Raw genomic sequence first — 16,880 nt, 5'->3', positions numbered from 1 at the left:
GTTTATTAATTGCAAAATATAGCTCTATGTGTGCTACCCAGGGAGGCCTCAGGCATGTGTGTCTCTGTGTGAAAGGAGGCCTGCACCCCCCACCCCTCACCAGGTTGCCCAGGTGGCCTTGACACAGACGCAGGGCGCCGGTGGTCCTGCAGCCTTCCCGCAGCCAGAATGACAGCACTGGGTCTCCATGTGCTTGCTCGCCCAGACTCATCCCAGTCAGAAGCTGGTCTTCCCACACATGGCTCAAGGAGGTAGATGGGTTTTAGAGTAGGACTCATGGAGAAACTGAGGTGAACCCACATAAAATGACTGTTGGCCCTGGACCTCAGTGTGGTCACACAGTGAGGTCAGACTCCCAGGTACCCTGCGTGCTTTCCCAAAGTCCCCGTCCTCCAGGCTTTGTTGGATACATGTGTGCCTGCCTGGGGGCTGCCTTGACCAAGGGGCCACCACTCAGGCTTTGCTTGTTCTGAAGTTCTTGACAAGTTACTTTAGCTCTGGGCAAAACTGTGAAACATTGACTCACCTGACCACTTCCTCTACTAATCCTCACTTTCCTTTCTCCTGTACTCCCCACTCCTCACACTCAGCTCCCCCCACCCAGAGCCTAACTGCAGGAGTCATTCACTTATTCATTTAATGGTATCTGTTGTGTGCCAGGCACTGTTCTAGTTCCTGGGGACGCATTGATGACAAGGAATATTCCCATCCCACAGAGCACACAGGCCAGGGGACTTCCACACCAGGATGGTACCTGATAATAAGGTGCCGTAGGCCTGTCTGTATACGTGATCCCAGGGGAGTTGAATTTTATGTTTGGACCTAAAAAATAAGCAACCCCTTAAGACTCAGATGGCTGCCCCCAGTGAGGGTAACAGCAGAGGGGTTGCTCTGTCAGAGCTGAAGACCCCACCAGGGTGCTCCTGAAGCACGTGCTTGCGTAGCCTGCCCTTTCTGCTGAGTGGCTGTGACTCCAGTTGCACTCAGAGGTCAGGTCTTCAAGTGAAGTTTCAGAGAGTCCTCTAGAATCTTAGGCCTGGGGCCACAAGAGCTCATTTAGTCCATTCTTCTGCCTTTGGGACTGGCCTGTGCTTAAGCCTTTTGGGACAGTAGGGCATGTGTCCAGAGAGGTCCCTTCTACAACTGGCCTTAGTAACATGTTCCCTGCTGGGATGTCGGCCTGAGGTTGGGTCCAGGCTGGTAGAGCTGCAGCTGCAGCCCAAGGCCTTGGCCCACAGGGTCTGTGGGTCTTCATGGCTAGTCTCTTCGTGACTGTGTTTTCCAGGTCTCCTCAGCTGCCTCTTCCCTCCAGGCTAAGCAATGCCCAGTTCCTTATAGCTGGGCCCTCTGCACTGAGGGGCTTTGCTGTGGTGGTGTTAGGCCCAGTGCTGACCTGCCCGGTGGGCACAGGAGCCCTTCTCCTGAGCCTCCTCACAAGGCCACTCTAATTCCCTCTGACATCCTAGGTGGGCCCTGGAGCCAGACATGTGAGCAGAGCAGTCGGAGATGGATGGAGTTTCTGTCCTCACTCCTGACACTTGCTCACCCTCGACCCACTTGCTCCTGGTCCACCCCTCTGACCTCTGCCCTAACTGGCTTTAGGTTTAACAGCCTCAGACATGAGGGAAGGTTGTTGCTGAATCAAGGATCTCCTGGATTTAGATGGAAATTTCTTGGGGGTTGGAGCTGAGCTTGCTCTCCGAATGGCCCCCTACCTGCCTGGGCCTTGTCATCCTGCCTCCCTGCTTTGGTGTGGGTGGGTCCATAGCCCCTGTTGCATCACCTTGCATAGATCTACGGGCGGCCTTGGGGGACCAGTGACTGCTGGGCTTTGCTGCCTGAGGGCACTGGGCTGGCAGGCCTCCACAGGCTCCCACAGGCCTCCACAGGCTCCCGCAGGCCTCCACAGACTCCCGCAGGCCTCCACAGGCCCCCACAGGCCTCCACAGGCCTCCACAGGCCTCCACAGGCTCCCACAGGCCTCCACAGGCCTCCACAGGCTCCCACAGGCCTCCACAGGCCTCCACAGGCCTCCACAGGCTCCCACAGGCCTCCACAGGCTCCCGCAGGCCTCCACAGGCCTCCACAGGCTCCTGCAGCTCCACAGGCCTCCACACGCTCCCGCAGGCCTCCACAGGCTCCCGCAGGCCTCCACAGGCTCCCGCAGTCCTCCTGCAGGTCTCCTGCAGTCCGGGTCTCCTCTGAGGTTCTTGGAGGGGTCTATCTTTGACCCCTTCACTGCCATCCAGGCTCTTGTCTCCTTCCCTCAGCCCTATGACTTCCATGTCACTGCAGCCAACTCAAAGGAGCAGACCTGCGTCCCCAGCCACCCACACTTCCCTTGCCTGAATCTTTTTTCTATAGAACAAAATGAAGTACCACTTCAGGGGGAAAAGAAAGAGAAACTAACTGGCCCTCAGTTTTTAAGGGTTGATACAGGCTTGCTCTATTAACCCTCCCACGGGCATTTTCATTTAATACAGAGAAGAGAATGTTTTAATTATAAGAAATTCCCAGTGGTGGAATCTCTGGCATTGTGTCAGACTGGTGAGGAGGTAGAGGCCCCCCAGAGCTCCCCAAAGGTGGCAAACCCCGCCTTTGTGAAGGTGATATGGTCCTACCACGTGCGAGAGTGACCCTGCTGTGATGGAGGTCTGAGCCCTTTCCCTTTGGTGTTCTTTAAGGGGATTGTATTTAGGTGAGAGATGGGGCAGCTTAGAAAGACCTGGGGATTCTGTGACTCCCCTCAGTAGGGCTGACCAGGAGAAGGGACACTGGTTCTTAATTCTACAGGGGTCGCAGACTCAGAGGGGCAGGTATGGGAGGCAGCCTCCAGTCCTACCCGACATTTCGTAAGTGGCAACACATAAGCCTGTAGAGGGGACGGACGTGCTCTAGGTCACCTATTAAAGCTGGTACAGGTTAAGCATCCCTAATTCAAAAATCTGAAATTTGAAATGCTCCAAAATCTGAAACTTTTTAAATGCCAACATGATGCTCAAAGGAAATGCTCACTGGGGCATCTTGGATTTCAGATTTTTAGATTAGGGATGCCGAATTGGTAAGTTCCAATATTCCACCCCCAGCCTCAAAAAAAAAAAAAAAAAAAAAAAAATCCACAACCTGAACATTTCTGGTACCAAGCATTTCAGATAAGGGATACTCAACCTGTAGCTTCATCCCTATGAAAAGAAGCAGGCCTGAATTGCAGCTGAGAGGATTTATGTATTTCTGGTTGGGATGGTCAGACGCATAGGGGAACCATGGAGGTATTCAGGGATGGAACCCCCTCCCACTCTGGGCATTGCTAAGCCTCAGCTTTGGGTCTTGGTAGCTGTGCTTGCTGGGTGGATGGTGGAGTGGTCTCTAAGTTATGTTCCCCTCAGCATCCATGACCCTGGGGAAAGGTGCTCTGGCAGCAGGAGTCTCAGGAGGGAGAGCGCAGTGTGCTGTGGACCCCAGGGAGCCCCATGTCTTTTCTCCTAGGTGAGATCTCGAGGCCTCTACTCGCCTCGGTCAAATCTCTGGGCTTGTGGGGAGACAGCTCATCTCCTTTTTCCTCATTCTCACATCCGGGATGGTGGGAACATAAAGTCCTGCTGGGGTCACAGCCTCCTCTCAACCTTGCTCCTGGTGTCAGCTTGGGCACCTCAAAGGGCTGGCGTGGGGCTGGATCGGGCAGCAGAGTGGTGGGTGGTCCCCAACCATGAATTTGTGAGACAATGCGCAGTTTCAGTGGAAACCCAGTCTGAGAGGAGAGGCAAAGGAAATACTCCTGGAGGGCAGGAGACAGTGGGTGGCATTTTGGGGACACTTGTTGTGTGGTCCCTGTCTGCCGCAGGTCACTGCCACCCACGTGTATGGGCTTCTGTTATGGGTGGTCCCGTGGCGTGGCATGGGAGTGGAAGAGGAGGGGTCCAAGCTGGTAGGTGGGTTTTCCTGGCCCTCAGCATAGCCTGCTAACCGGAAACTTTTAGAAGTTATTCCAAGAAGAGGTTGACTTAGGCAGCTTGTTGAATGAGGCTTCCTGGACAGCATCACGGACAAATGCCTTGGTTTTTCTCTGCCCAGCTAGTGATCACCAGCAAGCAGAAAATGACTCCTACCAAACCCAGTCAAACAGAGGCACAGTCTCTGCTCTTCCACATCATTTTAATGAAGCCATCGGCAGCAGGATATACAACACAGCCAGATACACAGCATAGCAGGGCCTCGATAATGAGATAATTTCCCCCCACGTCTTGAGAAGAAGAATACTATGTATTTCCTTATGAACACTATTTATAAAAAATAAACCCCTCACAACATTCTCCAGGACCTAGAGCCCAAGAGAACCCACTGAGGATCCATCATCTGTGGGATGGCAGAGGCAGTCTCTGGGGAGCGGGAGGGAATGTGCACAGCCAGGGGTGGCTGCAGCAGCCTTGCCTCTGCAGTGAATGTCAGGCAGTGACAAGCAGCCATAAGGGAACAGAGGGGGTGGCAGCAGTGTTTGGCAGCTCTTCAGCAATCTTAATCACAAATTCAGGTAGGATCCAGTTGGTGGCATTGCCGGTGGGGGAGCACAGACGTGGTAGCAGCTTTCTCCTCCTTGGGGGTGGGAGAGTTCCCTCTGTTTGGAGAGGGAGAAGAGGGGCGATGCGGAGGAAGGAGCGAGGGAGCACAGGCTGTCTTATAATGTTGCAGATCTGGAATGAGGAAGAACAGAAGTCAGGCTGGACACTGAGGAAGACCCAGGACTGTTAGGGGTGTGATGGAGATGGCTCTGTTTGGGGCTGTGTGGTAGCGTTCTAGGAGCAAATGGACCCTGGAGTTCTTATTTTTTTTTATTATTTGAGACAGGATCTTGCTTTGTCTTCCAGGCTGGAGTGCAGTGGCACAATCACAGCTCATTGTAGCCTCGGCCTTCCAGGGCTCAAGCGATCCTCCCGTCTCAGCCTCTTAAGTAGCTGGGACTACAGGTGTGCACCACCACACCTGGCTAATTTTTTCACTTTTTGTAGAGGCGGGGTCTCCCTATGTTGCCTAGGCTGGTCTCCAGCTCCTGTGCTCCTTCTGCCTCTGCCTCCCAAAGTGCTGGGATTACAGGTGTGAGCCCCCGCACCCAGCCTGGAGTTTTTTTGATGGTGATGGAACAGGATGCAGTTGTCAGCAAGACGACTGGGGACCCTGGGGGAGGAGGGCGTGGAGACTCTAGCCAGGATTAGGGTATAATATGAGTGTAATGTCTTCTTTCTAGTGAGCTAAGAGAGCCGTATTGGGGAGAGAGGACATGAGGAGAGGCCTTGGGGGCCCCTTTAGGTTACACGGTGAGAGAAGTACAACACAAGGCATGTGGTGTGCACGAGTGTCTCTCTTCTTGCACTCATTAGCTGTGTGGCCTCAGTTTCTTCATTTCTAAACAACTGTTCTTCCTACTTCATAGGGGAGAAGTTCAACTGAGGTGGCTGAAATGAGTATATTTTACAGTGTTTCAGGCCATTGTTATTGCCCAAGAGGAATTTGCAACAGGAAGAAATAGGAGAGTTTGGTGGGCTCAGGCTTTGGACTTAAACGCAAGACCCTGCAGGGAGGTTTGCTCTCAGAGCTTAGGATGCACCCAGAGACCCGCATCCCTAACCCCCACTCCCAGCTTCAAGGCCCCTCACCTCAGCTGGACCACAGCCGCAGCGTCATAAGCAGATTAAACCCGGCCACTTTCAGGAGCAGGATTCGGAACCCAATCAATGACAGGTTTTCAAAGTTTAGGTTCACATCTGTAAAACCAAGAGGCCACAGCGGTTATGGGCTTGCATGTCCCAGGCCTGCATGGCCTGCAGGACACACCCATGGTTTTCCCCAAGGCAGAGCAGGCTGGAAGGCAGAGCAGGCTGGAAGGCAGAGCAGGCTGGAAGGCAGAGCAGGCTGGGTGGGGGAGGCCTGCGGCTCCTGCGTCTCCTCTCCCTTGCAGCTTCTGTACATATCCCCTTACAAACAGATTTTGTGCATTCTTCCAGGGCCAACAGTATTGTGTTTCAAGACAGAAACACTGACTAGACTTGGCTCTTATTTTATTTCTGAGCCCTTCTGGGGATGGGGCAGGTGCTCAGAATTTATCATCACAATCCCTTGTGTCCAGATGGGCCCCTTAGTGAGTTCCGCTACCACAGGAAGGATGACTCAATAAGAACAACTCCAATGGAAATGAATATGGGCCCAGGGTGGGTGTGAGGAGTGGCAAGAGATTCTCGAGAGACAGGACCATTTCCCAGAGCCTATGTGAGTACTGTTGCTTGTCTTGAAAGAAGGCAAAACCTCTTGGCTGTCCTCAGGATGATCTGGTTAGTTTAGGGCTATCCCTACGGGAGCCAGAAATTTCACAGCTGGGCCACCCAGAAGCTCTCTCTGGCTCTCTTGACAGTGGAGCTGTTGAAAGGAATACAGAGGCCTAGGAGAGAGTCCTTGGTCTATTGAAGCTAGAAACTCATCCTCAAAGTGCTTAGAATGGAAAGTCAGAGATGGTGAGAGGGATTCAGGAGAGACCCCACCCAGCTCTGGGCAGGTCTTGAACCGCTGTTTCCATTCCTCATCATTCATTCCCAGATCTACTAATTTCTTCCCACTCCCTCACCCAGGCAGGGTTATTGCGGGTTCATCACTTCCGCAATCTTGTGCAAACCCAGGCTAGACCCCTGTCTTACCTGTTTCAAAGCTTTTCTCGACCAGCTTGACATCACAGACACTTTCTAAAAGGAAAAACACAGACATTCTTTCAGCATCCAGAGCAGGCTGACTCTCCCACCCCAGACCTCCTAGTTCTTGGGCAGGTGAACATCTACAGCCTTTCCATGCCTCCTTGTAGAGAGATCTGGAGGGAACTTACAGCATATGGGCACCTGCTAGGGAGAGCCCCTGGCCCTGGCAGGACCGATACCTCGGCTCCTGGAAACCATTTCTATTTACTCAATATACACTGTTTGTACAAAGTACATGTTGCATGACACTGGCCATAGGTGCCATCACACATAGACCCTGCTGTTGCCTGGCTTCATTCTGGAGTCCAATGGAGGCAGCGAGGGATACACAATGACAAGGGCCATAAAGAGTATAAACAGGTACTTTCATGTGTTCCAAAAAGCTTTGATCCCTGCACCCCAAATTTTTTCCTTGGTTTCATCTTAGTAAACGGCACTGTCATTGACTCAGCTGCTCAGGCCAAAATCCAGCTGCTTTCCTTGATCCCCTCTTTGCTTTCTCATCCCTGCATGGTTCTACCTTTGAAACCCGAATGGTGTTGGTTACTTCCCTGCCACCACCCTGCCCAGGCCTCCATCACCTCTCTGCTGCAATTGCTCCCTTTCTGCTTCTACTCTTGGCTTACAACCCACTCTCCATATAGCACTCAGATTGATCTTTAAGAAAAGCAGGCCGGGTGTGGTGGCTCACGCCTATAATCCCAGCACTTTGGGAGGCTGAAGCGGGTGGATCACCTGAGGTCAGGAGTTCGAGACCAGCCTGGCCAACATAGTGAAACCCTGTCTCTACTAAAAATACAAAAAATTAGCTGGGCATGGTGGCGGGTGCCTGTAATCCCAGCTACTCGGGAGGCTGAAGCAGGAGAATCACTTGAACCTGGGAGGCGAAGGTTGCAGTGAGCCAAGGTGCACTCCAGCCTGGGCAACAAGAGCAAAACTCCATCTCAAAGAAAAAAAAAAAAAAAAGAAAAGCAAATTAGGTGTCCCTCCCCTGCTTGAAGCTGATCAACAGCTTTCTGGTGTACTTAGAATACTGTCTGCCCTCTCATGGCCTAGGAGGTCCTGTGACCCGGCCCTGCCTCCTTCATTCAACTCATGCCTGCTGCTCTTCTCCTTTCTCATTGAGCTCCTGTCCCAGGCCTCTATGGGTCCTCTCCCTGCCCTTGGTAGGGCTGGTATCTTCAAGTAGCATTTCTTTAGAGAGTCCTTCCCTGACTTTTGTCCTGAAGGTGGCTGTTTTCTCAACCCTGAGTTAAAACACATTCCAATCTGAAGTTATTTGGACTTTTCCCAGCTGACAGATGGGCTCCCCCAACTAGAATGGAGCTTCCTCTGGGCACACCCCTCATCTGACTTTTTATTCCTCCACTTCAGCACCTGGTGCATTCATGTGCTGGCACAATCAGTGGTTGGTGGGTTAATGAGTGACTGCGTGAGATTGACTTAGTGAGCTGGGAAAGATTTTTTGGTAGACAGGGAGAAATAAGGACAGGCAACTTGGAGAAGGGGCTTAGAATGAGGCCTAGAAGAGCAGTAAGGGGCAAACAGTCTGAGCAAAGGCAGACAGGCAGGAACTCAGTTGGAGAGACTGAGGCTGGGCCAAGTGCCCTCTCCTGCTACCTTCTCTTCATCTGCTTTTTTCCCGTGTCATTCTCTGGACTGCCAGAACAAGGCTCACTGTTTCTTAGTAAAAAGAGGGTTTTGGTGGCAATGGATGAGGCCGAGACCACCAATCGGAGGAGTTTTAGACATCATTGACCAGAGCTCTGGGCAGAACCAGGCCATTCCTGAAGCAAGGAAACAGCCTGCGAAGGCACCAAAGCTGCCCTTACCTGAGCTGGGGAAGAAGGTGTCTGCTGGAATAATGCTGTCGTTGAAGGCGTTTGCACATGCAAAATCAGATTTGTTGCTCCAGGCCACAGCACTGTTGCTCTTGAAGTCCATAGACCTCATGTCTAGCACAGTTTTGTCTGTGATATGCACATAAGAATCCTTACTTTGCGACACATTTGTTTGAGAATCAAAATCGGTGAATAGGCAGACAGAGTTGTCACTGGATTTAGAGTCTCTCAGCTGGTACACGGCAGGGTCAGGGTTCTGGATATCTGTGGGACAAGAGGATCAGGGTTAGGACATGATCTCATTTCCCTCTTTACCCCAACCCAGGCTGGAGTCCAGATGCCAGTGATGGACAAGAGCGGGGCTCCGTGGGGCTGGCAAGTCATGATCTCATGCTTTATATGGGAAATAGCATCTTAGAAACCAGCTGCTCCTGATTGACTGGGACTCAGGGACAGGCACAAGCTATCAATCTTGGCCAAGAGGCCATGATTTCAGTGAATGTTCACGGCCAGGCCTGGCCTGCCACTCAAGGAAACCTGAAATGGAGGGCTACTTAATAATACTGCTTATTCTTCTATTTAATAGGATCTTCTTCAAAACTCCAGCAATATAACTCTGGCAGAGCAAAGGCAGGCATGGAAAAAAGGCCCAGCAAAGCAAACTGTACATCTTGGAATCTGGAGTGGTCTCCCCAACTTAGGCTTGGCATTAGCAGAATGGGAGGTTTATGGTATGTTGGCAGTAAGCTGGGAAATCTATCACATCACCAGGAGATTGCTCTCTCATTGATAGAGGTTTTGAACTATAAATCAGAACACCTGTGTCTAAGCCCCAGCGCTACCGTTTACTCAATATAAGGCCTTGAGCAAGTCACAGCAGCTCCTTACATCTCAGGAATTTCATCTGCAAAATGAATATGTTGCCTCATCCACCTTCCTAGCCAGGCTCTTCTGAGAAAGAAATGAGAGCTTCTCCATATAAACATCTATTTAATAAACTGTAAAGTACCAAACAAATGTTAGTTGGAGCCATTGACCCTGCCAGAATATAGCCGTGATAGAGTGCTAGTGAGTTATGCAGAGCCACAGCGTCTATCCTTCACCCTCAGAAAGCAGGAGCTGCTGGAGGCTTTTCCTTAGTGCTGAGACTCATTCTTTAGTATTTCCGTAGGATTTTGTGTTTTTAATGTGACTCTCATTGTTTATTCTTTCCGACCTCCTGCCTTTTGAGGAGGAAGCAGAGGTTTGCCAGAGGATTAGCATGTTGGGGCCACCCAGAGAGTTTCCAGCAGGGCGGGGATTAGAATTTCCCACCCAGTGGTTCCCTGCTCCCACAGCCCCTCACATGCGCACAAGATTTCTCAGACCCTGGTGATTCCCCGACAGTTGCTGAGCCAGCCATGGTGGCCTCGGCAATGCAGACATCCAGCTGGATCCAAAACCAAAGAAATCAGCCCCTGGGATGCTGAGTGGGGGAAGAGCTGCCTGCAGCATGGGGCTGCCCCTGGAGCAGTGGAGCAGGGGTGGGCTCCGTGGTCAGAGGGGAGAGACACCCAGAGCTTTGGCTCCAGAGGATTCTGCGTACTTCCCTCCTCATACAGGGGCAGCCTGACGTCACTCTGGGTGAAGGCCCTAAGGCACAGTTCCTTTGTTGGGAAGGGACAGACAGAAAGCCATTAGCTCTACCAACACGTCCCTCTGATTGTTAGTCATCAGTGGGGGTACTGGACAGCACTGCAGAGGGGGAGAGGAGTCTGGAAGTGGCGATCCTCAAGGCAGGGGATCAGGGGCCACCAGATACAGGTTGGTTTTAAAGAGGAAACGGGGTGGCTTTGTGGGGCAGAAACCCAACTTTGAGTCCTGGTTAAACACTCACTCAAGTCCTGGGACCGGTGGGTGTAAGACTGGAGAAGATCTAGGCTGCTCTGTCTAGTATGAAAGTCTCTAGCTACATGTGGCTGTTGAAATAAAAATTAGTCAATGTGAAATAAAATGTTTTCAATTAAAAAATGGAAACTTCATTTCAAGAGCTCAATAGCCACATGTAGCTGGTGGCTATTGTATGGGACAGTGCAGATTGACAGAACATTTCCATTGCCACAGAAAGTTCTATTGGACACTATTGGTCTAGAAAGCACAATGCCACAGAACACAAGACTCTGAGAAATGGCAACAGGGGCTGAGTTAGAGGTACTTAATTTTTTTTAGCCTTTTTATCCTTTCATCCCATGTACCTTTTATACTTTTTATCCCCATGTACCTCTAGTTCAACCTTATCTCTTTGCCACTTTTAATTTGGAGGTGTTTAGGGGTCTGTCTGCCAGAGCCCTTTGGGGAGAGACATCCTATTCTACCCTAGTAAGAAAAACACATCCCGTCACTGATGATATCAGAAGGTAGGCTTGGCAAGATGGAACCAATTTTTTGATGTGGAAGTTCAGCTATTCTAGATCCTAAACTGTCCTTTAAATTCAAAATGAACTGCAGAAGCACGTGTGTTCTAGTGCTTTAGGTCCCTAGGGACACAGCAGTGATTGAAAGCTTCCTTACCATTAAATCTGTCCCCTGTATTTGGGCACCAGGGACCCAGAAATCAGAATTAATGACACTGACTCTGGGTCCCACTGAGGCTCTAGTGAGCATCAGGAAACTGTGGGCACGGGCAGACGTACAGGGAGAAATGGAAACTCTGGTTCGTTTGCCAGATTGTAACTGGGAGGTAACACCTTCATACCACTCCCAGTGTCTCTATTACAGAATTCCTTAGGTTTCTCCTCCTCTAAGGTGTGGGATGACCCCTCTCAGAACCCACCGAGGAAGGAGAGGGGAGGTCTGCAGCACCGTAGCCGGCTCCTCTCACCTTCACTTCTGGTCTGCATCTCTAAATCGGATTCTCAGTTTCCCAATGGCTGGCCCTGGCCCTAATTTCTGTATTCTCTTGAATGCTCTAGTATTTCCTTTTTCCATGCCTAAAAAGACATCTTCTCTGCCTACTTGTCAACCAATTTTATTATCAGATGTATACTTAGGCTACAATGCATGTGCCTTGATTATTCCCAAGATCATGCCTTCTTTCTTGTTGTTCCCTACGCCCAGAACTCCCCTTCTCTCCTTTCTCTGCCCATACAGATCTTAACCATCTTTCCGGGCTCAGTGAATCCTTTGTACCACATGAAAGTTCTCAGTCTAGGCCAACTTTTCAGCCAGCACCCTATCCCCTCTGAATCTCTATTGTGTCCATTGACATCACCAACTGGTCAATACTAAAATAGTTTTCAGGCTGCTTAATTTACAATAGTTCTGTACTTTTGTCTAGTTTTTATACCACTTGAGGACAGGACAGGAATCTATCTCACACTTCATACTCAGTCTAACATTTTATAGAGTGATAGTCACATAGAAGGCATTTTACAATACCCATTGAATGATTAAAGTCAAATTTTAATGTGTTTGACCTAGAGAAACACGAATATTCAAGACAGATAGTGATGCTTTTCCCTTCCCAGATCTCTGTAAGAAAATTAGTCACAACATCTTCAGCAAGCCTCACCATAGTAATAAGTGATATCCCCAGAGAAAGGATTAGTGTCACTGGCCCATGGGGTTGCACGTGGTGCCACCTGGGATGACTCACCAGATATAATGAATACATGGGTCCCTTTCCCAAATGGGAGTTTCTCAATTGTTCCTCCATTATTCACACCACAGGTGACACCATTGCAGAAACTCACAGGACCTACCGATTACTTAAATAAGAGAAACACTGATCTCCCCCACAAAGCAGGAGAGCAGGAGAATCACACTCCTAAGAGTTAGACCTTCTGCTCCTTTTTTTTTTTTGAGAAGGAGTCTTGCTCTGTCACCCAGGCTGGAGTGCAATGATGCGATCTCAGCTCACTGCAATCTCTGCCTCCCGGGTTCAAGCGATTCTCCTGCCTCAGCCTCCCGAGTAGCTGAGACTACAGGCGCGTGCCACCATGCCCGGCTAATTTTTGTATATTTAGTAGAGATAGGGTTTCACTGTGTTAGCCAGGATGGTCTTGATCTCCTGACCTTGTAATCCCCCCGCCTTGGCCTCCCAAAGTGCTAGGATTACAGGCGTGAGCCACCACGCCTGGCCTAAACCTTCTGCTCTTTTGCACTGAAATTTTGCTTCTGATATGAAAGTTCTCCTCCTGTTCCATTCTGCTGTGGTTCCCTGGGCTGAGGTTGTGATTTCATATGATTTCAATAAACCAATAATTCAGTAGAACGAACACCTCAATTCCAGGCAACAGTATCTTGGATACGTTTGTGGAAGGTTCAGGAGTACTCACTCATCGCCTTCCTCATGGTTCCTAACGTCCCAGCCTAAGGATGATGTCTGCAGAGCACTGAGTGCTGGATGGGAGGATTTTCTGGGGATGGGTGGAAGAAATCCACAGAGGAAAATACCTGGGCTCAAGTCGGCATTTTGGACAAAGAAGAAATAGTTGTCCGTCCTCCTTTGCTCTCCTGCTTCATTCTAGTTACTTGGCTGGATGCTCAGTCTGGTCCCTGATCCAAAGATTATCTTGGAAGCACTGCTGTACCCCCACTGTGGGTAAGGTCTTTGAGATAACCTTCTTGATGCTAATCTGCTGGAAGCCACTGGGGTCTCAGAGCAACATTCTAAAAGGCTCCTTGGGTCTTTGTTGCTTACATCTTTTATTTCCCAAGGAAGCGATTCTCCTTTCCCTTTATGATAGTGTAAACCTTAGTATAAGCAAAGTCTCAATAATAATAATTATAATAATATTTTAGAAGAGCTACTACTTATTGATCACTTTTTATATTCTGGCCATTATCTCATATTATTATGATGTAGTTATAGTCATTTTGCTGTTGAGAAAGTGGAGGCTTTATTGAAAACAGCCAGTGAGAGTAGAGCCCGGATTTTCCCCAGGTCTGTGGGCCTCCCTCTACATTGCTGCCTCTATACCTTGTAATTGCATATGGTATACTTGCCCTTCAGTTAGGGGTCTGGGCCACTTTTACCCTTAGGAGGAAGTTGAAAACTCTCCTAACTCCAGAGAGGAAGATTCTATGAGTAGGGATCCCCACACCATGTTTATTAGCCAATCCAGGGAATTTAGCTGCATGCTGCAATAAAAGAGAATTTGTGTTTGCCATTAACTCATCTCTTTCCCCCAAGGGCACTTAGCTAATTTCCTGAATGTTCAGATTATCTGGTGCCGATATTATCAGCTTCGCTTGAAAGCACTGAGTATTTGGAACTCTTTTTATGTTTCTATAAATTATTCTGCTCAGATTTTCATTTACTCAATTGGCTCTTGGCACTTCTGTGTTTCATATGAGAAATGGGAACATTTTAATTCACCAAGAGAGCTTGTAGGAATGGAAAATGAGTGCTTCTCAATATATCCCCAAGTTTGCTATAAATCATCACCTGTTTTCTCATAGACAAGTGGTCAGTTCTTTTTGCACTGGTCACTTGCAGGGTCATACTCACATGGGTGTACAGCCAGCCTGGTCCCTGCTCCAAAAATCAGCTTATTGTAGCCACCAGAAAACACACAATCAGATGGCGCTTTACAAGAACTCTAACCTGGGCAGGGCAATCCTGGCTGGGGCACTCCATCTCCTATCCCTGTTTTCCAGGCTCCCCCAAGTCAAACTTTCTCTGACAAGAGAGAAAAGTCTCACCTACCAGGTCTTAATTCCTCCTACTCACTCCTGAAGATGCATCAGAGGCCTCATTGATGCTGATTATTTCTTTCTAATCATCATGAAATAGCTTCATTTTATTTTGGCAATTGTTGAACACCTACGCAACTGTGCAGCAGATGCTCCAGCCACTGTCGGAACAGCTCCGGGGCAGATTAGATGCAGGCGTCAACATGCAGGATCTACGATGCCCCAACACTTTGCAGGTTTGCCTACTAGAAACAATGACAACTTTAACGTCTTTTTCCAAATGTGAATTTTTGGTCTTCTTTGTACACACCTTTCTAACATAACTTGGAGCTGTATGTTTCCAGGATGATTCTGCTCCTAATGGAGAAAAGTTTCCTTAGAACAAATCTTTTCTAGGTGGTCTCTCAAGTGGAGACAGACTTCATATATTTATCATTAGACCTCTTTCTTTTTTGCTGCTAGAATTCATTTGTACTGCTTACTTATCGAGATACTGTAAACCTTCCACCTCTGATCTCTGGTTCTTGAGAAATATGATAGGTTTCAAGCTTTATAAATTCAGCCTGAACCGTGGCTGAGAAGAGGCTTTGATGAAGCACACATATGAACAGATAAATACAGAGGTGCTTTTCCTTGAGAGATGGGCCTTCTCCCACCACAGACATCTGGATGGATTCTGCAATCTCCTGGTTTTGAGGTCTAACAACTCTGCCTGTTAGAGAATACTTGTTAATGTCTAAATCATGAGTCTTCTAGCCCGAAGGCATTTTTTTTTCCCACAATCATTTGTTTGGTGACACCTATGTGCCAGGCATTGTGCTGAGCTGTAGAGCTGTGAAGATGAAAAAGGGTCCTGCCCTCATGGAGCTTAAGGTATAGTGAAGGATGTGTGTATGTACCAGGCAATGAGAATTGGAGGCTAGTCACGTCTTCTGTTGTGGTTCCATTGCAACTTGCATGTACCTCCACTATGACATGGTGAAAATGGGCTATAGTTGTCTGTTTGCACTCTGAGCTCCTGGATGGCAGAGACTCTCCCTCCTTTCCTGGATGGCAGAGACCCTCCCTCCTTCCCTCCTTTCCTCCATTCCTTCCTTCCTCCCTCCCTCCCGGTCCTTCCTCTCCTTTCCTTCCTTTCCTTCCCTTTCCTTTCCTTCCCTTCCCTCCCATTCCCTTCCTCATACTTAGTGTAGTGCTTGGAATAAAATAAATGTCCAATAAATATTTGTTGAATACATAAACCCTCTAAATATTTCCATTCATTTCTAATTCAGTTCTGCTATCTTCTTTTATTAGGACTATTTCATTTCTTCTTTAACTTCTATATGGTTCCTTTTTACAAACTTTTTATTATTTTTATGGCATTATTTAGGCTCTAAGTTCTTCCTGTATCTCTCAATTGGATGTGCAGTTTTGAGAAAGTGTGTTCAATGCCCAGAGTCTTTGGGAAGCATAATTCATCACCTTTCATGAAAACTAAATGGTAACAAAAATAAATCTTTTGGCATAATCAGTCACAGTTTCTTTTCTGATAAAGATCTTTTGTCTCAAAGGAATCTGTCTCTGCAATGATGAGATGGCCAATTCCCATTGGCAAATGCTACCGTTAGAAAACAGACTATTAAGCTAGTGGCTAGGAATTGAAATGTCAAGATATTCAAGCCTCATAAAGAAATATGAAAAATTAGTTCAGAAGGTACAGATTCATCATCTAAGAAAGCAGAGTAGGGGCTTTCTGTGTCTTTGGCCAGAGCCTAAGTTTGGGTACTTACTTGGTTGCACTTGGAGTCTTGTTCCACTCCCAAAAGCAAGTGCTCTCCTGCCCGTGTCCACACCCTGGTACATCACAATACAAAATCCTGCCCTCTGCCAGCTGGGGGCAGCTGCCCATGACCCCCACACACTCACAGCTTCTGTCTTGGGAGAAAAGCTTTTAAGCAGCCTATTCTATCTTTTTGATGATAAATTTTTCTTTCTCTCTAACTTTATGCCCAATAAACAGTCCCCCTAAGTTTCTCCTTCCCTCCCTGCCATACCTGTATCCTGCCACCCAACCCAATGACTCTGCTGACCTCTTCAGAAGTGCTGAGTCACCATGCCATGATCACTATGGTAAGAAGGCTCAGGATGGGCAAACCAAAGGCCAAACAGATGGCCTTTGAGGTGTGAGGTCTTCCTTCACAGAATGCAGGAGGCATGGTGGTGGCATGGTTAATAACAAGGCCCTAGAGTCAAATAGATTTGAGTTAAACTCTAGCTCTGTCATTCCTGGCTGTATAATCTTGGATAAGTTACTTATCCCAAGCCTCTGTTTCCTCACCTGTAAAATGGGCAAAATATCAGCTACCTATTATTAGGATGTATGTAATCACTGAATGAGAATTACATAAAAGACAAGAGAATGGCCGCTGGCACATGTCAGGCATTCAGTAAATAGTAGCTCATAATGGGATGATTCCCAGCAACGCTTTACACTGGGGGAAAGGATGAGGCTTCTTGCAGCCAGAAGCCCAGAAATGCATCCCTGTACCATCCATTCCAGTACCACAGAGTGTCTCAGCACCCTGGCTGGTATGCTCTAATTTAGGGGGAGGTATCTCACGGATTCTAGGGGAGGTAGTGACAGAGT

The 16,880-nt window shown here is 48.6% G+C and overlaps 1 gene segment (V, D, J or C); it reads right to left on the bottom strand.

The window, feature by feature from the left end:
- Window positions 1-4,135: 4,135 nt before the first annotated feature.
- Window positions 4,136-16,880, bottom strand: part of LOC100439230 (T cell receptor alpha chain constant-like) — a 361,622-nt gene continuing 348,877 nt past the window's right edge. The window contains 4 exon segments of the C gene segment in view: window positions 4,136-4,688; window positions 5,649-5,756; window positions 6,681-6,725; window positions 8,567-8,839. Coding sequence covers window positions 5,650-5,756; window positions 6,681-6,725; window positions 8,567-8,839 — 425 coding nt within the window.

Source organism: Pongo abelii, chromosome 15, assembly GCF_028885655.2.
Source record: "Pongo abelii isolate AG06213 chromosome 15, NHGRI_mPonAbe1-v2.0_pri, whole genome shotgun sequence".
NCBI classification, from domain to species: domain Eukaryota; kingdom Metazoa; phylum Chordata; class Mammalia; order Primates; family Hominidae; genus Pongo; species Pongo abelii.
This window is presented reverse-complemented; position numbering and strand designations above follow the sequence as displayed.